Source organism: Oryctolagus cuniculus, chromosome 2 (genome assembly GCF_964237555.1).
Source record: "Oryctolagus cuniculus chromosome 2, mOryCun1.1, whole genome shotgun sequence".
In the NCBI taxonomy this organism is placed as follows: domain Eukaryota; kingdom Metazoa; phylum Chordata; class Mammalia; order Lagomorpha; family Leporidae; genus Oryctolagus; species Oryctolagus cuniculus.
The window spans coordinates 148496853-148519422 of record NC_091433.1 but is presented as its reverse complement, the minus strand read 5'-3'; the positions used below and the strand labels follow the sequence as shown (position 1 = coordinate 148519422).

Sequence of the window (22570 nt, the reverse complement as noted above, 5' to 3'; positions counted from 1 at the left end):
AAGATTTGAATTGTATATTGATTGCTTATTGTTTATCAAATAACTGCCATGTGAGACATTATAATTTAGGGGAAAATGATAAAGTCCTTGTTATTACAGGAAGATTACAATTTACTTGAGGAAAATATAGCAAATATTCATCAAGTAAGTAAAATATTCTGTAAAGTGTGGTAGAACCTCACAAAACCAAAGAATAGCTAATGGCTGAGGAAGCTAATAATATGGAATCTGGCTTTAGCTTCAGGAAGTGAGTAGAATTTGAATATTCAGAGAAGAGGGGAGGTGAATGGTACCCCATAAAAGAGCTGGCATGGGCCAAGGTGTAGCCTCTAGTATGAACCAAGGATGTAACAGGGGAGTAGTTCATACTACGTGGTGTTTGACTTGTCTAGGAGAGGTTATAAAAGTGAGCTAGGGCCAGACTTAGAGTGGATTGAGCTGCCAGGCTTAATTTACCGTCCATATGTGATGTATCCTTGATAATTGACAGCAAGGAGACTGAAGTGTGTGGATTTCTTTTGTCCCTAATGTTCCCTTGAGAGCACCCAGAGAGCTATGTAGTCTTTGATACAGCATAGCAAATGCATTTGACTATTACCTGAATGTTTGAGTAGGCATTCATTCACTAATTCCGTGAATATTTGTAAGATATCTCCTATGTGTCAGCCATAATATTGGGAGAAAGGAGTAAAATAAGGAGTGCCTTCAAGAAATTGGGGGGAAATGGGCAGGTAATCACAGAAAATATGTAAAGGATGAAGCAAGAAATGGGGGATTTGATCCCAAATAGTTGGTAGATGTAGGAAGGACTTTATCATTTTCCCCCTATCTGTTATGCTATAAGATTTTATTGCTCAGATCACATCTGTGTTTCCATTTTTAAAAAAGATTTATTTATGTATTTGAAAGTCAGTTACAGACAGGGAGAGACACAGAGAAATTTTCCATCCTCTCGTTCACTTCCTAAATGACCACAATGGCCAGGGCTGAACCAGCCTGAAGTCCGGAGCTTCATTGAGTCTCCCATGTGGGTGGCAGGAGCCCAAACACTTGGGCTGTCCTTTGCTGCTTTTCCCAGGCCATCAACAGGAAGCTGTATCAGAAGTGGAGCAGCCAGGACATGAACTAGTGTGAAAATGGGATGCCAGCATGGTAGGCAGCGTCTTAACCTGCTGTAGCCTGCTGTAGTGCTGTAGTGGTGGCCTCTGTATCTCCAATTTGGCTGACACTTTCTGTCCTTGTGAAATCTGCTGAACTCAGGACTAGGTAATTTTTGATTGTGGATCAGACCATGTACCTGAACTGGTTACTAGAATCCCACTCATTTTCTTGCTGGCAAGATCGTTAGTCTACCTAGTTAAAGCCTTGAAGTTTTCCTATGCAGAAACTTAGTTCAAGATTTTTATGGCAACTTGGCTTTGTTCCCTTCACAATTCATACTACCCCCCTGCCACTTCCTAGTTTAACTTTTACCATTCTAATCCCCTGGTAATGCCCATCTGACAAAGCTGGCAGATGCAGCTCACTGGCCTGGAGGTCAGCAACCCTTGTTGTTAAGGACCCTATTTTTGGTTTTGTGTTTGTAATGTTTCAGACAATTCCATTTGATCTTGCCATCACAAAAACTGTAAGTATCCTTCCTCATTATTGTGTCCACTGTTCTGTGATTTTTGCTCCAACCCTTAACTAAACATAAAAATACAAGTACTTCTAAAAGATAATCTGAAAATACATTTAATGAGTCTTACTGCTCATTTCCTCACCAGTCCCTGTTATATTAAGTTTGTCAAAACACTTTTGGATCTTGATTGAGTTATCTAACACAGTCATTATCCTCTCCAGCTAATCAACTGAGAAATTTGATAGATGTCATTTTTGTTTCATTGTTACAATGTAGAACAGGACAGAGCCAGTAGCATACTCTAGAAACTTCCTTCTGCTTCTACATCTACAACTAATCTACATGTATACAAATTTTAAATACATAGAAAAATGATGTAATAGCACCCATATCTAGATTTCATGGTTGTATTATTTTTCTATAACAAATATAGGTACTCATTTTTCCTCCTGATATGGCAAATAAACTGTAAAAGGCACTTGGGGGAGGGACTGTTGGAGATATTAGAATATAACCTGGGTATTAAAGAACATTAAGGATTTAGTGTTAAATTTTCTAGATGTGATAGCCACATGATAGGTATTTGAGGAAATGTCTTTATTGCTATAAACTGAACTATTTGGGTAAAATGTAGTGATGTCTGTTTTACTTAAAATGTTTTAGACTGGGTCGGCGCCGTGGCTCACTTGGCTGGTCCTCCACCTGCAGCGCCGGCACCCTGGGTTCTAGTTCCGGTTGGGGCACCGGTCCTGTCCTAGTTGCTCCTCTTCCAGTCCAGCTTTCTGCTGTGGCCTGGGAAGGCAGTAGAGGATGGCCCAAGTGCTTGGGCCCTGCACCCTCATGGGAGACCAGTAGGAAGCACCTGGCTCCTGGCTTCAGATCAGTGCAGCACCGGCCATGGCAGCCATTAAGGGAGTGAAACAACAGAAGGAAGGCCTTTCTCTCTGTCTCTCTCTCACTGTCTAACTCTGCCTGTCAAAAAAAATGTTTTAGACTGTCATAAAGAGTAATCCAGTGGGAAGATAATTGGATAGGAAGTACCGAAAAAGAGTCAGACATGTGTGGGTGTATTGGCTAAGTGATCTTTCATCAGTTCATACTGATATAGTTATTTTGAGTCTGAAATTTTTTTTTTTTTTTTTTTTTTTTTTTTTTTTTAAAGATTACTTATTTATTTGAAAGCAAGAGAGGGAGAGACAAAGAGAAAAATCTTCCTTCTGCTGATTCATTTTCCAGGCAGGGCTGGACTGAAGCCAGGAGCCAGGAGCTTCTTCCAGATCTCCCATGTGGGTGCAGAGGCCCAAGCACTTGGGCCATCTCCCGCTGCTTTGCCAGGCATCTTAGCAGGAAGCCAGATCAGAAATTGAGCAGCTGGGACATGAACTGGTGCCTGTATAGGATACCAGCATTGTATACAGCAGCTTAATCCACTATGCCACAATGCCAACCCTGAATCAGACTATTTTTGTAAATTCTAGATAACAAGCCAACTTTAACAAATTATCACCTAATATGTAAATCAGAAGCCTTCAACCAGTTCCTGAATCCCAAGCCATCTCAGAGCCTCACCCCATTCCATCCTCCTACCCCAAGTATTAAATAAATTGTTTTTCTGGGGCAGCGCCATGGCTCACTTGGTTAATCCTCTGCCTGCAGCACCAGCATCCCATATGGACGCCGGATTCTAGTCCCAGTTGCTCCTCTTCCAGTCCAGCTCTCTGCTGTGGCCCGGGAGGGCAGTGGAGGATGGCCCAAGTGCTTGAGCCCTGCACCCGTATGGGAGACCAAGAGGAGGCACCTGGCTCCTGGCTTCGGATTAGCACAGCACCAGTGGTAGCAGCCATTTGGGGAGGAAACCAATGGAAGGAAGATCTTTATCTCTGTCTTTGTCTCTCTCACCGTCTAACTCTACCTGTAAAAAAAAAAAAAATTGTTTGCAGTCACGTGGTTTTAGGGCCGGCGCTGTGGCGCAGTGGGTTAATCCTCCGTCTGAGGCACCAGCATCCCATATGGGCGCCGGTTCCAGTCCCTGCTGCTCCTCTTCCAATCCAGCTCTCTGCTGTGGCCTGGGAAAGCAGTAGAAGATGGCCCAGGTCCTTAGGATCCTGCACCCATGTGGGAGACCTGGAAGAGGCTCCTGGCTCCTGGCTTCGAATTGGCACAACTCCGGCCATTGCGGCCATCTGGGAAGTGAACCAATGGAGGGAAGACCTTTCTCTCTGTCTCACCCTCTCACTGTCTGTAACTCTACCTCTCAAATAAATAAATAAAAATCTTTAAAAATTTGTTTTTGTATATGTATTTTTAAAAGATTTATGTGTTTATTTGAAAGGCAAAACAATATGGGAGGTGGGGAAGGAGAGAGAGAGAGAGAGAGAGAGAGAGAGATCTTCCACCTGCTGATTCACTCCGTAAATGGCCCCAAACAATGAGAGAGAGAGAGAGAGAGAGATATCTTCCACCTGCTGATTCACTTCGTAAATGGCCCCAAACAATCAGACCTGGGCCAGGCCAAAGCCGGGAGCCAGGAACTGCATCCTGGTCTCCTACATGGGTAGCAGGTGCCTAGGTACTTGTGCCACTTTCCACTGCCTTCCCAAGCGCATTAGCAGCAAGCTTTAGGAACTTGAACAGCCAGGACTTGAACCAGCTCTCTGATACAGGAGGGTGGTATCTCAAGCAACAGCTTAACCATCAGCCCTTTTCTGTACTTTGATGATGACGTTTCGAGGGTGTTTTATCAAAATGTCCACTGTGCTTGTTGACTTCATCAGGACATCCCCCAGACAGAAACCATGTGTCAAATCTGCTACATCAGAATGTCCAAATGAAAGGATGAAAAGAATGAAAGAAAAAAGCAGTATGAATAATCATAGAAAGTAATTCGATATTACCAAGGAAAGCATTTAAATGTAATTTTAGATACAGTACCAGGATAATATTTAGACAGGTGTAGTAGAGTTAATTATTGCCAGGTATCTGCAGAGTTATTTTAGCATACTTTTGGTGATAATCATTGAATTAAACTAAAAATAAAGAGGAAGAGCTGTGCAAGGGAATAAAAAGTATCTCTTGGGGAAAAGTGAAATGGTTGATAAACCACTAGTACTGTAGAGGATGTATTATTATAGATAAAACTTTAATTGTACCTTGGCTGTGTCTGTAACTATTAGAAATAAAATATATTAAGTATTGCCATTTTCAGTATAGCCGAGAATGAAAGCAGTGGAGTTCTTTAGCACGAGCTTTCACTTAAATGGGATGTAACAGGGCAACTCAGGGGAAACACTGGTGAGTGAATCCAAGCTTAGATTTTGGCACCAGTGTCCATTCCATTAAACTATGGGATTTGTAAAATGTGGTTTTGCTGCTATAAAAGTCAGTTAGGAGGCCAGCACTGCAGCTCAATAGGCTAATCCTCTGCCTGCGGCGCCGGCACACTGGGTTCTAGTCCCGGTTGGGGCGCCGGATTCTGTCCCGGTTGCTCCTCTTCCAGGCCAGCTCTCTGCTGTGGCCTGGGAAGGCAGTGGAGGATGGCCCAAGTCCTTGGGCCCTGCACCCGCATGGGAGTCCAGGAGAAGCCCCTGGCTCCTGGCTTCGGATCACCGCGGTGCACCGGCCGTGGCGGCCATTGAAGGGTGAACCAACGGCAAAGGAAGACCTTTCTCTCTGTCTCTTTCTCTCACTGTCCACTCTGCCTGTCAAAACATAAAAAAAAATTAAAAAAAATTTAAAAAGTCAGGAATTATTTTCATTCCTGAACCAGATTAAGTGGTAATTTTTCTAAATTATGTCATGCTCATTCTTACTATTGCTCCCCCTGCCTCCAGGATGGAAGCTGTTTACGAGACATTAAAAGTTGTTTTGATGACTCCAGTCTATAATTTTAGCACTGAATTTTTCCAGAACCAATTAACATACTTAGTAACATTATGCCAACAACAACTGGCCATTGTGTTCTTGAGTTCTTGTGTCCCTATATATTATTTCTTCTTTGTTAGATCTGTTTTTTATCTGTGACATTTGCAGCGAGTCCATGAGAACCTCCCTTCAGCCCCCTTGATCTTAACTTCTGATCTGTAGACAAACACACATATTCTCACCTTTATTTGACTCCCCCCTCCCCTGCAGCACACTTGATAAACAGCCCTGAACCTGTAGGATGCATCCATGTTATTTTAGCCAACATTTTAAAAAACAGCACACAGGAAAGGTTCATAAAAAAACAGGTTTTTCTCTGTAGGATAATAGTTCCTTGTATTGCTATAAGTTAATAAAATAATACTTGCATATTTATAACAAGTCTAGTGCTATATATATAAAAAAAGCAACCATTTTGCTTGAAACCTGTCCCATTCTACTCCTCAACAATTATTTTAGTGATTTCTTTGGGTATTCCTCCCAATTTAAAAATAACTGATATGTATCTTAAATCATTCATTTTACATACTATCTGGTGAGTTTCTATTATGATAGAGGAAATCTACTGACTTCTTATTATGATAGAAGAAATGAAAGCAGTCTTGTACCATTTGCACTATTATTTCCCTCCCTCATTTCTCTAGAATGTTTGTATATGACTTCTGCCTTAATGAATCAGCCCTTTTTTCAAAAATATTTTTACAACTGTATAAGTTGTATTCACTTCTTTTTTTATTTATTTAAAAGGCAGAGTCACAGTGAGGGGAGAGAGAGATCTTCCATCTGCTGGTTCACTACCCAGTGGTCAGGGCTGAAGCCAGGCATTTCTTCCAGGTCTCCCATATGGGTGCAGGGGCTCAAGCAATTGGGCCATCCTCCGCTGCTTTCCCACATGCATTAACAGAGAGCTGGATTGGAAGTAGAACAGCCAGGATTTGAACCTGTTGCTGGAATGGGATGCTGGTGCTGCAGGCAGCGGCTTAACCTGCTATTCCACAACACCAGCCCCAGTTGTGTTCACTTCTAATTAAGGTGGTATATTCTTCAAGAACATGGTACTTACAAGATGCCTTTGTGGGTGTGCATTGTTAGCAGACACGGGAATCCATTCACTTGGAGTGTCATCAAATAATTAGCTTTAAGAATGATTTGCTTAGAGGAAAATTTTTACCTGTGACAAGGAGACATTGGGAAGATATAGTTCCTTAAAGAAAACTGCCTCTTGGAGAAGCAGTTTGCTAGGGCTTTTGTAGCAAGGGCTAAAGGATTGTCCATGGTATAGAAAAGGAGCGCCTAAGCAAGGCCCTTCCTGCTTGCAGTATACGGCCAGGTTGTAGAAAAGTGGGAATCCTCCCTGTGCAAACCCCATACATCTCCCTATGGTCAGAAATGACTCACACTGGTGTCTTGCAGCTTTTCTTGTTTGTGGTGGTCTGGGCCCCCGTGAGTATAGTGTTACAAGATAAACTCTCCTGGAACATTTTCTGAAAAAGGGAGTAGACGGTTTCATATTGTTTGCCTGAAATCCCACACTCTTGGCTAGGTCTTAACTTTCCTCCCCTTCTTCATACTTACCTAAAGCAAGAATGGGGAACCTTGTTCTGCTAAGGACCATTTGGATATTTATAACATCACTAGTGGGCAGTACAAATCATCAACTTAAAAAATCAGCCTGCTGGGGCTGGCACTGTGGCAGAGAGAGTTAAAGCCTAGCCTGCGGTACCAGCATCCCATTTGGGCACCAGTTTGAATCTCGGCTGCTCCATTTCCGATCCAGCTCCCTGCTACTGTTCCTGGGAAAGCAGCAGAAGATGGTCCTTGGGCCACTGCACCCACGTGGGAGACCTGCAAGAAGACTATCCTGGTTTTGGACAGTGTCAGCTCAGGTCATTGTGGCCATTTGGAGAGTGAACCAGCGGATGGAAGACCTCTCTCTCTGTCTTTACCTCTCTGTGTAAATCTTTCAAATAAATAAGATAAATCTTAAAAAAAATCAGCTTGCTACAGATGTATTGAATTTTGAGTTGACCTGTAGTGGCTATGGCAGGGCCAATCTAAATGTTTTCCTACATCTTAGATGGCTGATTGGCCTGAAGTTCCCCACGCCTGAAGCCTAGGAAGGTAATACAGCTGCTGCTCATCCTCCTATGAAATTCCTAAGAAGACTCTGACTCCAGTTGTTTTTCTCCTTTGAAAAATTGGTGGTACTTAGTGATACTTAATGCCAATTTTAGGCAATAAGAAAATTTTTATCCCAAATCTTGTTACCAAATAATTTATTAGAATAATTGGTATCACAGAATAGACATAATCCCTCGGGTGGTGGTAAAAATGTTCAGATCTCCAAGTAGACTATGAAAAATCTTGAGGATAGGGAGCATGACTTGGTTTCACAAAAAATAGAGAATTTGAGAAGGAAAGGCCCTGGAATGGAAAGTTAGTTATGCAATCACAGGTGGGACGAGGGTCTCCTAATATCTTGTTTCTGCCCTGCAGAATTTAGTAACTCTTCATTGCCTGATAGTCACTTCCTCACTGCAGCTAAGAGGTGCAGCTCCATCCTGGTCATTTGAAGGCAGGGGTGGGGGTGGGAGTAGGAATGCTAGGACCTATCTCATTCATTTACTGGAGCAGATGGTTATATTGGGAAGCTAGCAAGATGATTTGGAAGGCTGTTTATTTCATAGGCTTTGAGCTGCCTACTCTGCATGTGCCTTCTGTGTGTAAGTGACTGATCTTGTGCCAATACCTTTTTTAAAAATTTTTTTGAAAGATTATTTGAGAGGTACAGTTACAGACAAAGAAGGAGAGACAGAGAAAGATCTTCCATGTGCTGGTTCACTCCCAAATGGCCTTAATGGCTAGAGCTGGGCCAATCTGAAGCCAGGAGCCTAGAGCTTCTTCCAAGTCTCCCACACGGTTGCAGGGGTGCACGCACTTGGGCCATCTTCCACTGCTTTCCCAGGACTTAGACAGAGCTGGATCAAAGAGGAGCCAGCCGTGTCACAAACTGGTACCGTTATGGGGTACTGGGGCTGCAGGCAGAGGCTTAACTTACTGTACCACAGCCCTGGCCTGAGCCAATACCTTAAGTGGGCATTTCTCTCATGATTCTTCTTCGATTGCCTTTCTTCCTATAGGGTAATGATAGAAGTGTACAAGTCTGAGCGTTAGATTCTTAGTTGATTGTGCATTCCCAAAGATTCCTGCTGGGCTTCCTTCACAACTGCTCTTTCCTTCAAGCCTGTAAAACTACCCAGAAAAATAAGTACAGGAGCTCAATCCCATGCTTCCTCTCAGTACTAGATATATGTGATAGAGTAAATGAATATGTCAAAGAATGAATTGTTACCTGTCTACAAGTGTTGTAATTCCTGGTGACTGAATATGCATCTTTTTTATTAAGTAAATTTAGCTGCACAAAAGCTGCCATGTCCATGAATTTATTATGATGCCTATTTTGGTATCATTTGTAGATTTATCAGCATTACAGTGTGATGTTGGTTGCTAGATACATTATTAACCTATTCAAAAGTTACTCTGGCATTTTCTTTGTTCGTGAAGTTCAGTTTTCACTAGAAGAAGCATCCTAAACAAAAATAACTAGAGAAACTTAATTTTTTCATGTGAGAGCTTTTTCATCCCTCAAATTAGTGATTCTAAAAATTTTGAACTGGAAAATTTAATAATAGAGTGAGTTTATCTAAGCTTCTCTGAAAGTTGTACTTGTCAGTTCTATTTTTGGTTTCTTAGGAAACGAGTTAAAAACAGCTTTTCATTCCCTAATACATTTCTAATTTTATTTCTCCTCTTTTGAGAGGCTTGCTTTTCTTTAAAATTGTGGGTTTCTTTTCCTGTTCTAATTGGAGTATTGGTCTTAAGAATTCATATTCCCTCTAACCATGGTCATTAAAGATATATACATAAATGTTTGCAAAGGGCTAACACAAAAGTCTGGTGCTTTGAACAAAGCTTTTGAAATTGAAGATTTTAGTGTGATCACAGTGTTTGTGAACACATTTGTTAACAGCTGAAGTGATGGCCTGGGCAGAATTTCTTTCTTCTCCCTAAATCCTCAACCATGCCGACTGATGTTTCACAACAGTGTGTGTAACCCATGACAGGGAGACAAACTTAGCTTCCACATCTGGAGTACGCAGTTGAGAGAGGAGGGAAGAGAAGATGGGGGAAATTGAACCTCAGTAATCTCTTAGAGCCTATGCTTACAGTTTGTAGCTCATGGGCCTTGTATGTTGCAAGGTTTACATGTCACCTCAACTGATTTCCACTTACATCTTTTTTCAGATCTTCAGAGGAGAAAAGTGGTAGGAGAGAGAGGAATTTTGCAGATTAGTTGCTACCTCATTATAGCCTCTCGGCCTGTTTTCCTTTCTGATGATGCCTTTTACAGTAAACAAGAGGTTATTAATGACTTCAGCTGCTGTCACCAGGTTTCAAAAAGAAAAGATCTCAAAACTGTGCCGGAGGAGGCAAGATGGCGGAATAGGAAGGGAACACACTGATAGTCCGGGGAGAGATAGTTTAATAAAAGTGGAGATACTGCAGGTTCAAGGAAGAGTAGGGGAGGAAACAGCAGAAGAAACTCTTCCGGAACGCGTGATTCACAGCGGACCTGCGTGGAGAGCGTGGGAGCCCACAGTTCGGGACACCAGCGGCAGACTCAACACACCAGCGCTGGAACGCGAGGTGAGCTGCACCTCAATAGCCCGAGACACCGGCAGGCAAGCGGAGAGAGGAGACTAGAGGGAACGACCCACCCGGGGGGGGGGGGAAGTTCACCAGGCTAACTGGAAGAGAGAGAGAGAGAGAAAAAAAAAAGGTGACTGGTACGGACACGGGTTTCTCTCTCTCCGCTCACCTCTCAAGGGCGAGCAAGACAAAGAGCAGGCGCCATCTTGGACATACGTCATAAGCAGAGCGACCTCAGGTCTGCACTGGCCCTGAGCCTAGCAGAAAAACCTGACTCTGGGCGGTGCGAATTAACAGGAGATTAGGACCTAGTAAATTTGTGATGCTACTGAACTGAGACTGTGAAAAAAGAGACGGTGGGGGAGAGAACTCACGGAATTCACGTGAGCACTCTCCAGAGACGCTACAATTCCGTAACTTGGGCAACCCAGTGGGAGACTGAAGGAGAATTTGAGCCCACTCTGAGGGCAGAACAGATTCCCTGTGTGGTCCTTGGGAAAGAGCTTCCGATCTCTGGCTCCTGTGGGTATATCATTTGCCTGCTAACTACCTCCAACTTCGTTCAGCTGTGTGGAATTACTTCCCTTTTGAATCAAAAAAAGAGAGAGAGAGAGAGAGAGATTTACCACGCCTAACCTGGGAGTGTCACCTTTGGCACACCAAACAGAGCTCTCAGGCCACACCCATCTCAAGCCCTAATGCTCCATCAAAAACAGATAGTCCACTTAATCTAGAGTCATAGTATAACAAGAAAAAGCACCACAGTGAAGAAACCAAATATCTCCAATATGCCAAATAACAAACGCAAAAACCGAGGTAATAAAAACAAGGAAGCCAGCATGACGCCCTCAAATGAAAAAGACACCCCAATTCAAGATTATGAAGATGATGAGATAGAAGAAATGCAAGAAGCAGATCTCAAAAAATTGATAAGAACATTAAGAAGTTCTCAAAAACAAATTCTTGAACTACAGAAATCCTTAATGGACAAGATAGAAAATCTCTCTCGTGAAAATGAAATATTAAGGAGGAATCAAAATGAAATGAAACAACTAGTACAACAGGAAACTGTGATAATGACTGAAGTGAAGAATTAAATAGATCAAATGAAAAACACAATAGAGAGCCTTACAAACAGAATGGGTGAAGCAGAAGAGAGAATATCGGACTTAGAAGACAGAGAACAGGAAAGGATACAGTCAGACCAAAGAAAAGAAGAGGAAATTAGAAATCTAAAACATATTGTCGGGAATCTTCAGGATACGATTAAAAAACCCAACATTCGGGTTCTAGGAGTTCCTGAAGGCATGGAGAGGGAGAAAGGATTAGAAGGCCTTTTTAGTGAGATATTACCAGATTTTCCCAGGTTTGGAGAAGGACAGAGAAATCCTAGTACAGGAAGCTCACAGAACCCCTAATAAACACGACCAAAAGAGATCCTCACCACGACACGTTGTAATTAAACTCTCCACAGTGAAACATAAAGAAAAGATCCTAAAATGTGCAAGAGAGAAACGTCAGATTACTCTCAGAGGATCTCCAATCAGACTCACAGCTGACTTCTCATCAGAAACTCTACAAGCTAGGAGGGAATGGCGAGATATAGCCCAGGTACTAAGAGAGAAAAACTGCCAGCCCAGAATATTATATCCTGCAAAGCTATCATTTGTGAATGAAGGTGAAATAAAGACTTTTCATAGCAAACAGAAATTGAAAGAATTTGTCGCCACTCGTCCAGCCCTGCAAAAGATGCTTAAAGATGTGTTACACACAGAAACACAGAAACACGGTCATCAATATGAAAGAAGGTAAAGGAAGGAAAGCTCACAGCAAAAGATCACAGGGAATTCAAAGCATATATTAGAACTTATCTTTGGCAAATGGCAGGGCAAAGTTACCACTTATCATTAGTCACATTGAACGTGAATGGCCTGAACTGTCCAGTTAAAAGACACCGATTGGCTGATTGGGTTAAGGAACAAAACCCATCTATTTGCTGCTTACAAGAAACACATCTTTCCAACAAAGATCCATACAGACTGAAAGTGAAAGGCTGGAAAAAGATATACCATGCCAACAGAAATGAAAAAAGAGTGGGCGTAGCCATCTTAATATCGGACAACATAAACTTTACCACAAAAACTGTTAAGAGAGACAAAGAGGGGCACTATATAATGATTAAGGGATCAATACAACAAGAAGATATAACAATTATCAATGTATATGCACCTAACTACAGGGCACCAGTTTATCTAAAAGATTTGTTAACGACTTAAAGGGAGACTTAGACCCCAATACAATAGTACTGGGGGACTTCAATACTCCACTCTCAGAAATAGACAGATCAACAGGACAGAAGATCAACAAGGATACAGTAGATTTAAACGACACTATAGCCCAAATGGATCTAACAGATATATACAGAACTTTCAATCCTACAGCTAAAGATTTTACATTCTTCTCAGCAGTACATGGAACCTTCTCTAGGATTGACCACATACTAGGCCATAAAGCAAGTCTCAGCAAATTCAAAAGAATTAGAATCATACCATGCAGCTTCTCAGACCATAAAGGAATGAAGTTGGAAATGAACAACTCAGGAATCCCTAGAGCATATGCAAACACATGGAGATTGAACAACATGCTCCTGAATGAACAATGGGTCATAGAAGAAATCAGAGCCGGCACCGTGGCTCAATAGGCTAATCCTCCACCTAGCGGCGCCGGCACACCGGGTTCTAGTCCCGGTTGGGGCGCCGGATTCTGTCCCGGTTGCCCCTCTTCCAGGCCAGCTCTCTGCTATGGCCAGGGAGTGCAGTGGAGGATGGCCCAGGTGCTTGGGCCCTGCACCCCATGGGAGACCAGGAAAAGCACCTGGCTCCTGGCTCCTGCCAGGATCAGCGCGGTGCGCCGGCTGCAGCGGCGGCCATTGGAGGGTGAACCAACGGCAAAAGGAAGACCTTTCTCTCTCTGTCTCTCTCTCTCACTGTCCACTCTGCCTGTCAAAAAAAAAAAAAAAAAAAAAAAGAAGAAATCAAAAGAGAAATCAAAAACTTTCTGGAAGTAAATGAGGATAACAGCACAACATACCAAAACTTATGGGACGCAGCAAAAGCAGTGTTAAGAGGAAAGTTTACATCAATAGGTGCCTACATCAAGAAATTGGAAAGGCACCAAATAGATGAGCTTTCAATTCACCTCAAGGATCTAGAAAACCTACAGCAAACCAGACCCAAATCTAGTAGGAGAAGAGAAATAATTAAAATCAGAGAAGAAATCAACAGGATTGAATCAAGAAAAACATTACAAAAAATCAGCCAAACGAGGAGCTGGTTTTTTGAAAAAATAAACAAAATTGACACCCCATTGGCCCAACTAACTAAAAAAAAGAAGAGAAAAGACCCAAATTAATAAAATCAGAGATGAAAAAGGAAATGTAACAACAGACACCACAGAAATAAAAAGAATCATCAGAAATTACTACAAGGACTTGTATGCCAGCAAACAGGGAAACCTATCAGAAATGGATAGATTCCTGGACACATGCAACCTACCTAAATTGAACCAGGAAGACATCGAAAACCTAAACAGACCCATAACTGAGACAGAAATTGAAACAGTAATAAAGGCCCTCCCAACAAAGAAAAGCCCAGGACCAGATGGATTCACTGCTGAATTCTACCAGACATTTAAAGAAGAACTAACTCCAATTCTTCTCAAACTATTCAGAACAATCGAAGAAGAGGGAATCCTCCCAAATTCTTTCTATGAAGCCAGCATCACCTTAATTCCTAAGCCGGAAAAAGATGCAGCACTGAAAGAGAATTACAGACCAATATCCCTGATGAACACAGATGCAAAAATCCTCAATAAAATTCTCGCCAATAGAATGCAACAACACATCAGAAAGATCATCCACCCAGACCAAGTGGGATTTATCCCTGGTATGCAGGGATGGTTTAATGTGCGCAAGACAATCAATGTGATACACCACATTAACAGACTGCAGAAGAAAAACCATATGATTATCTCAATAGATGCCGAGAAAGCATTTGATAAAATACAACACCCGTTCATGATGAAAACTCTAAGCAAACTGGGTTTGGAAGGAACATTCCTCAATACAATCAAAGCAATCTATGAAAAACCCACAGCCAACATCCTATTGAATGGGGAAAAGTTGGAAGCATTTCCACTGAGATCTGGTACCAGACAGGGATGTCCACTCTCACCACTGCTATTCAGTATAGTTCTGGAGGTTCTAGCCAGAGCTATTAGGCAAGAAAAAGAAATTAAAGGGATACAAATTGGGAAGGAAGAACTCAAACTATCCCTCTTTGCAGATGACATGATTCTTTATTTAGGGGACCCAAAGAACTCTACTAAGAGACTATTGGAACTCATAGAAGATTTTGGCAAAGTAGCAGGGTATAAAATCAATGCACAAAAATCAACAGCCTTTGTATACACAGACAATGCCATGGCTGAGGAAGAACTTCTAAGATCAATCCCATTCACAATAGCTACAAAAACAATCAAATACCTTGGAATAAACTTAACCAAGGATGTTAAAGATCTCTACGATGAAAATTACAAAACCTTAAAGAAAGAAATAGAAGAGGATACCAAGAAATGGAAAAATCTTCCATGCTCGTGGATTGGAAGAATCAATATCATCAAAATGTCCATTCTCCCAAAAGCAATTTACAGATTCAATGCAATCCCAATCAAGATACCGAAGACCTTCTTCTCAGATCTGGAAAAATTGGTGCTGAAATTTATATGGAGGCACAAGAGAGCTCGAATAGCTAAAGCAATCTTGTACAACAAAAACAAAGCCGGAGGCATCACAATACCAGATTTCAGGACATACTACAGGGCAGTTGTAATCAAAACAGCATGGTACTGGTACAGAAACAGATGGATAGACCAATGGAACAGAATTGAAACACCAGAAATCAACCCAAACATCTACAGCCAACTTATATTTGATCAAGGATCTAAAACTAATTCCTGGAGCAAGGACAGTCTATTCAATAAATGGTGCTGGGAAAACTGGATTTCCACGTGCAGAAGCATGAAGCAAGACCCCTACCTTACACCTTACACAAAAATCCACTCAACATGGATTAAAGACCTAAATCTACGACCTGACACCATCAAGTTACTACAGAACATTGGAGAAACCCTTCAAGATATTGGCACAGGCAAAGAATTTCTGGAAAAGACCCGGGAGGCACAGGCAGTCAAAGCCAAAATCGACTATTGGGATTGCATCAAATTGAGAAGTTTCTGTACTGCAAAAGAAACAGTCAGGAGAGTGAAGAGACAACCGATAGAATGGGAAAAAATATTTGCAAACTATGCAACAGATAAAGGGTTAATAACCAGAATCTACAAAGAGATCAAGAAACTCCACAAAAACAAAACCAACAACCCACTTAAGAGATGGGCCAAGGACCTCAATAGACATTTTTTTTTTTTTTTTGACAGGCAGAGTGGACAGTGAGAGAGAGAGAGACAGAGAGAAAGGTCTTCCTTTTGCCGTTGGTTCACCCTCCAATGGCCGCCGCGGCCGGCGCGCTGCGGCCGGCGCACCGCGCTGATCCGATGGCAGGAGCCAGGAGCCAGGTGCTTTTCCTGGTCTCCCATGGGGTGCAGGGCCCAAGCACGTGGGCCATCCTCCACTGCACTCCCTGGCCACAGCAGAGAGCTGGCCTGGAAGAGGGGCAACCGGGACAGAATCCGGCGCCCCAACCGGGACTAGAACCCGGTGTGCCGGCGCCGCTAGGCGGAGGATTAGCCTAGTGAGCCGTGGCGCCGGCCTCAATAGAAATTTTTCAAAAGAGGAAATCCAAATGGCCAACAGGCACATGAAAAAATGTTCAAGGTCATTAGCAATGAGGGAAATGCAAATCAAAACCACAATGAGGTTTCACCTCACCCTGGTTAGAATGGCTCACATGCAGAAATCTACCAACAACAGATGCTGGCGAGGATGTGGGGAAAAAGGGACACTAACCCACTGTTGGTGGGAATGCAAACTGGTCAAGCCACTATGGAAGTCAGTCTGGAGATTCCTCAGAAACCTGAAGATAACCCTACAGTTCGACCCAGCCATCCCACTCCTTGGAATTTACCCAAAGGAATTTAAATTGGCAAACAAAAAAGCAGTCTGCACCGTAATGTTTATTGCAGCTCAATTCACAATAGCTAAGACCTGGAACCAACCTAAATGCCCATCAACGGTAGACTGGATAAAGAAATTATGGGATATGTACTCTTTAGAATACTATACCGCAGTAAGAAACAACGAAATCCAGGCATTTGCAACAAAATGGAGGAATCTGGAACACATCATGCTGAGTGAAATAAGCCAGTCCCAAAGGGCCAAATACCATATGTTCACCCTAATCGGTGACAACTGACTGAACACCAAAAAGGAAACCTGTTGAAGTGGAATGGACACTATGGGAAACGGTGACTTGATCAGCATAGCCCTGACTGTTAATGAACAACTTAATACATTATCCCTCTTAGTAGTTTTTTTGTATGTTCTACTTAATATGACTGGTTTAATTCTGTAATTAATACACAGTTATTCTTAAGTGTTGAAAATTAACTGAAATGTGATCCCTGTTAAACATAAGAGTGGGAATAAGAGAGGTAAGAGATGTATAATTTGGGACATGCTCAAGCTGACTTGCCCCAAATGGTAGAGTTAGAAACATACCAGGGGATTCCAATTCAATCCCATCAAGGTGGCATGTACCAATGCCATCTCACTATTCCAAGTGATCAATTTCAGTTCACAATTGATCATAATGAAAGGACTAAGAGTCAAAGGGAGCACATAAACAAGTCTAGTACCTGCTAACACTAACCGATGGAATAAATAAAGGGTAGAGTGATCCAACATGGGAGGTGAGATACTCAGCAGACTCATAGAATGGCAGATGTCCTAAATAGCACTCTGGCCTCAGAATCAGCCCTAAAGGCATTCGGATCTGGCTGAAAAGCCCATGAGAGTATTTCAGGCATGGACGCCAAAACACTCTGGCAAAAGATCTCTGTGAGTGAGATCTCAGTGGAAAGAACAGGTCTTCAAAGAAGGAGGTACCTTTCTCTGAAGGGAGGAGAGAACCTCCACATTGACTATGACCTTGTCTAAACAAGATAAGAATCGGAGAACTCAGAGGGCTTCCATAGCCTTGGAAACTCATGACTGGAGCATAGGGAGATTACTGATGGCATAGACAGGAGTGTCAATTGGTAAAGTCAACAACAGGAGTCACTGTGCACTTACTCCTCATGTAGGATCTCTGTCCTTAATGTGCTGTGCATTGAGATTTAATGTTATAACGAGTACTCAAACAATATATTTCACTTTGTGTTTCTATGGGGGTGCAAACTGTTGAAATCTTTACTTAATGCATACTAAACTGATCTTCTGTAAAAAAAAAAAAAAGAAATTATCAATTCCCAACTTGACTCTCACTGGGATTAAACATGACAATAGGTCTGATCTGATTTCATCATCATTTAAAAAAATCATCTATTAATTTTCACTTTATGTTTCTGTGTGGGAGCAAACTGTTGAAATCCTTACTTAATGTATACTAAGCTGATCTTCTGTATATTAAGATAATCGAAAATGAATCTTGATGTGAATGGAAGGGTAGAGGGAGTGGGAAAGGGGAGGGTTGTGGGTGGGAAGGACGGTATGGGAAGGAAGCCATTGTAATCCATAAGTCGTACTTTGGAAATTTATATTCATTAAATAAAAGTTAAAAAAAAAAGATCTGTTTGTCCCTAATGGCTGTAGAGCCATGGGGCATACACATACAGTTTGATTACTCTCCCGCTTGTTGACTGTCTTGTCCCTCTGACACCACGAGCCTGGGCAGTCTCTTTGGGACTTTACCTGGAACAGCCTAACCCACCTTCATGTTGCTGTCTCTTTCTTGTCATTGAGGCCTTAGCTCAAATATCACTTCCCTAGAGAGGACTTTGCTGATATCGTTCCCTATTATTTCACTCTTATTTTCCACAAAGCATTTACTGCCATTTTTTAAAAGTCTTTGTTTATTATCTGTTTCCCACCAGTGACTAACAGATCCTGTCTCTTCTCAGAGTCAGAGCTCCCTAAGATTGGGCCTATATCCTGACTTGTTCGGTGGTTTATCCCTTCCACTAAGGGAAGAGTCAGCAAACCTTTTTTCTTTTTTCTTTTTTTAAAGGACCAGATAACAATTGGTATAGGCTTTGTGGAAAAAAGATCTTGTTCTAACTACGCAGCTCTGTTGTTACAGCACCAGTGTAGCAATAGATAGTATTCCACTGTCTATGGGATATTCTACATAATTTTCATGTCATGAATCTTCCTTTTTAAAAAGTATTTTCTAACCATTTAAATATATATAAAACATTGGCAGGCTAAATTGACCTATGGTAGAGTTAGAAACATGCCAGGGGATTCCAATTCAATCCCATCAAGGTGGCATATACCAATGCCATCTCACTAGTCCAAGTGATCAGTTTCAGTTCATAATTGATCATAATGATAGGATTAAGAGTCAAAGGGATCACATAAACAAGACTAGTGTCTGCTAATACTAACTGATATAATTAAAAAGGAGAGAACAATCCAACATGGGAAGCGGGATACACAGCAGACTCATAGAATGGCAGATGTCCTAAACAGTACTCTGGCCTGAGAATCAGCCCTTAAGGCATTCGGATCCAGCTAAAAAGCCCAAGAGAGTATTTTAGGCATGGAAAGCCAAGACACTGTTGCAAAAAAAAAAAAAAAAAAAACCTACATGAAAGATCTCTGTGAGTGAGATCCCAGCGCAAAGAACGGGCCATCAAAGAAGGAGGTACCTTTCTCTGAAGGGAGGAAAGAACTTCCACTTTGACTATGACCTTCTCTAAATAAGATCGGAGTTGGCGAATCAAAAGGCTTCCATAGCCTTGGCAACTCATGACAAGAGCCTAGGGTGATTATTGACGCCATAAACAAGAGTGTCAGTTGTTAAGTGAACAATAGGAGTCCCTGTGCACTTACTCCCCATGTAGGATCTCTGTCCTTAATGTGTTGTACTATGTGAATTAACGGTATAACTAGTACTCAAACAGTACTTTACACTTTGTGTTTCTGTGTGGGTGCAAATTGTTGAAATCTTTACTTAGTATATACTAAATAGATCTTCTGTATATAAAGAGTTTAGAAAATGAATCTTGATGTGAATGGGATGGGAGAGGGAGCGGGAGATGGGAGGGTTGTGGGTGGGAGGGAAGTTGTGGGGGGAAAAACCACTATAATCCAAAAGCTGTACTTTGGAAATTTATATTTATTAAATAAAAGTTTAAAAAAATTGACCTATGGGCTATAGTCTACTAAGCCCAGATATAATACATCACCTGGCAGGTACTTACTTAGGTTTGTTATAATGAATTAATTGATAAGATACAGTTAAAAGGCAGAATTTTCACATGAAGAAATGAATACATTTACTTCTGATGCAGTGGTTAAGATGCCACCTGGGATACCCACATTCCATATTCAAGTGCTTAGATTTGAGTCCTGGTTCTGCTTCCAATTTCAGCTTGCTGTTAATGCACACCCTGGGAGCAACAGTAATGGCTTAAGCACTTGAGTCCCTGCCCTCCACGTGGGAGACTCAGATAGAGTTCTGGTTTCCTGGCTTTGGTCTGGCCCAGCCTGGGCTGTTGCAGGCATTTGGGGAGTGAACCAGCAGATGGATTATCTCTCTGTGTCTGTCTGTCTGCCTGTCTCTCCCATTCAAATAAATAAAACTTTTTTTAAAAAAAGATTTATTTATTTTTTGAAGGTCAGAGTTACACAGAGAGAGAAGAGGCAGAGAGAGAGTCTTCCATCCGATGGTTCACTCCCCAATTGGCTGCAATGGCCAGAGCTGTGCTGATCCGAAGCCAGGCGCCAGGAGCTTCTTCCGTGTCTCCCACGTGGGTGCAGGGGCCCAAGTTGGGCCATCTTCTCCTTTCACAGGCCATAGCAGAGAGCTGGATCGGAAATGGAGCAGCTGGGACCAGAACCGGCGCCCATATGGGATGCTGGCGCCCCAGGCCAGGGCATTACCCCGCTGTTCCACAGCACTGGTTCCCCAAATAAATAAAACTTTTAAAAATGATCTTAAAATATATATTTATTCCCAAAAGTAGAATGGGAAAATACTCTTCTAAATTAATTCTGAATGAATAGGTTATTTTAGGAAGATAAGAATCATATTCTGTATTTGGATATCCTCTGGGTTTGGCCTGGTTAGTAGAGTGCATGCTGCAAATTGAGTCCAAGCCAGTTTAAACATGCATAACACTTGGCTATACTTTCTTTAGCTATCAGTGAGGTTTGAGGTATAGTAGTTAGCTACTCTCTCACAAACTAGCACTAGGTGTCTTGGTCTGTTTTTACAATAAAGCAGTTGAGGCTGGGTAATGTATAAAGAAAAGAGATTTACTTAGCTCACAGTTCTAGAAATTCAAGAGCGTGGCACCCCACCAGCATCTGCTCTGCTCTAGTGAGTGCCTTCTGGCTGCTAACAGAATGGCAGATATCATAATGGTGGGAATGAAAGAGGGAGAGTTCACAGATAAGACAGGAAAGCAGAGAGATTGAGGAATCAGACTTTTTTTTTTTTAAATAAAACCCCACTCTTTCAGGAACTAGCTGAGGTCCCACGAGAACAATATTAATCCTTTCTGAGGACAGCATTCCTAATGACCTAACAACATTCCACTAGGCCCTATTTCTTAAATATTTCACCATCTCTCAACGTAACCACATTGGGGACCAAGCTTCCAGCACCTGGCCCTTCTAGAGATGCACTCAAACCATAACCAGACTGTAGGGGCAGGTAATGATGAAAACAGATCTCAGGCAAACCTCATGAGTAGATATAACACTTACATATTAATCAAGCATTGATTAACACATGTGATTCATTCAGCTCTTCTGTAAATGCAATGAGCCCAGTGCTGTGTTCTTGTAAGTGCTTGGATTCATTGTCTTAGTCCATCTGTGCTGCTGTAAGAAAAGAACAGAAACTGGGTAATTTACAAATAATGGAAATTTATTTTCTTTCAGTTCTGGAGGCACCAGCAGGTTGCATTTTCTGATGAGTCCTGCTCTCTGCTTCCAAGATGATGTCTTGTTGCTGCATCTGTGGAGTGGAGGAACACTGTGTTCTCACTTGGTGGAAGTTGGAAAGTCAAGACTGCCAAATGCTACTTGGAGCCCATTTTCAAAGGGCCTCCTCCATTTACAAGGGAGGAGTTCTTAGGGCTTACTCACCTCTTATAGACCCCACCTCATAGACTATGACATTAGCCACTAAGTTTCAAGATCTGTTTCAGAGAGGACACTTTAAACCATAACATTCATCATGTATAACAGCTCGTTGAAGACAGACGTGACATTCCAGGGTCAGAAAAAATCATGGAGCCAGAACAACAGAAAATACATATTTTTTTAAAAATTGGGGGGAAAAAAAAACCTTAGCCCTAATTTTATCATCTAGAGTCAGCCACAGTTAACTGACATCTTAGAAAATGGATGTTATGTCATGCCCTGACCCTCACCCATTCAGGATGGTATGCTCAGTCATGCAGTGATACCAGGAGTATTAGCTGCTAGTGTTATCTATCCAAGCATTGCCCTTGGCCTCCTGGTGTTAACCTGTATCCAATAACCTGTTGTTGAGAGGTATGAAAGCTTGGCCTTCTTACCTCTTCTGGGACCAGCCCAGCCTCAGACCTCCAAGTAGGAATAGCCAGAGGCCTCTTTTGCAGCTGCATTACAGTTCACCTTCTCCCTCTTCCAGTCCTTCTTCCTTCCTACCCACAGGTGCTGTCCCCAGGAGTAGTCCACAACAAACATCCTACATGCAAATCTCAGAATCTGTTTGCTAGGGAACCTGACCCATGACATAAATAATTTTACAAATTTGGAATTATAATACTGTATTTTTCACTAAACATTGTGCTGGGTGTTCTCTGGTTCCCCCTGCAACACCACACTCCACCCTTCTCTGTTCAGCTCTGTTCTGAGAGGCTGACCTCTATAGGTTACATCAGTAACCTCCTTCCAGTTGATTCTGCCAGTGGAAGACACTGGTTGAAAGTCAGATGGTGGGAGGATAGAAGGGCTGAGATATTTGTTTCTCAGATTCTTCCTTGTGATTCTTCCACTAAGTCTATAGTTCCTGCCATAAGCCCACTCCTACAGCTCTGTTATTGTGCTCAGGTAAATTGTTCCTTCCCTGCCTTTTCCAGTGTAGA

At 42.0% G+C, this 22570-nt stretch overlaps 1 protein-coding gene across 7 annotated transcripts in view; it reads left to right on the top strand.

Annotated features, from left to right (window-relative positions):
• The window catches only part of ACYP2 (acylphosphatase 2), a 355520-nt gene that overhangs the window by 228750 nt on the left and 104200 nt on the right, over window positions 1–22570 (top strand). The window contains exon 8 of one of the 7 annotated variants that reach the window (XM_070069129.1): window positions 7620–7663. The exons of the other annotated variants lie outside the window; for them this stretch is intronic. Coding sequence (XP_069925230.1) covers window positions 7620–7659 — 40 coding nt within the window. The 3' untranslated portion in view covers window positions 7660–7663. The remainder of the gene's footprint in view (window positions 1–7619; window positions 7664–22570) is intronic. 7 annotated transcript variants of the gene reach the window in all.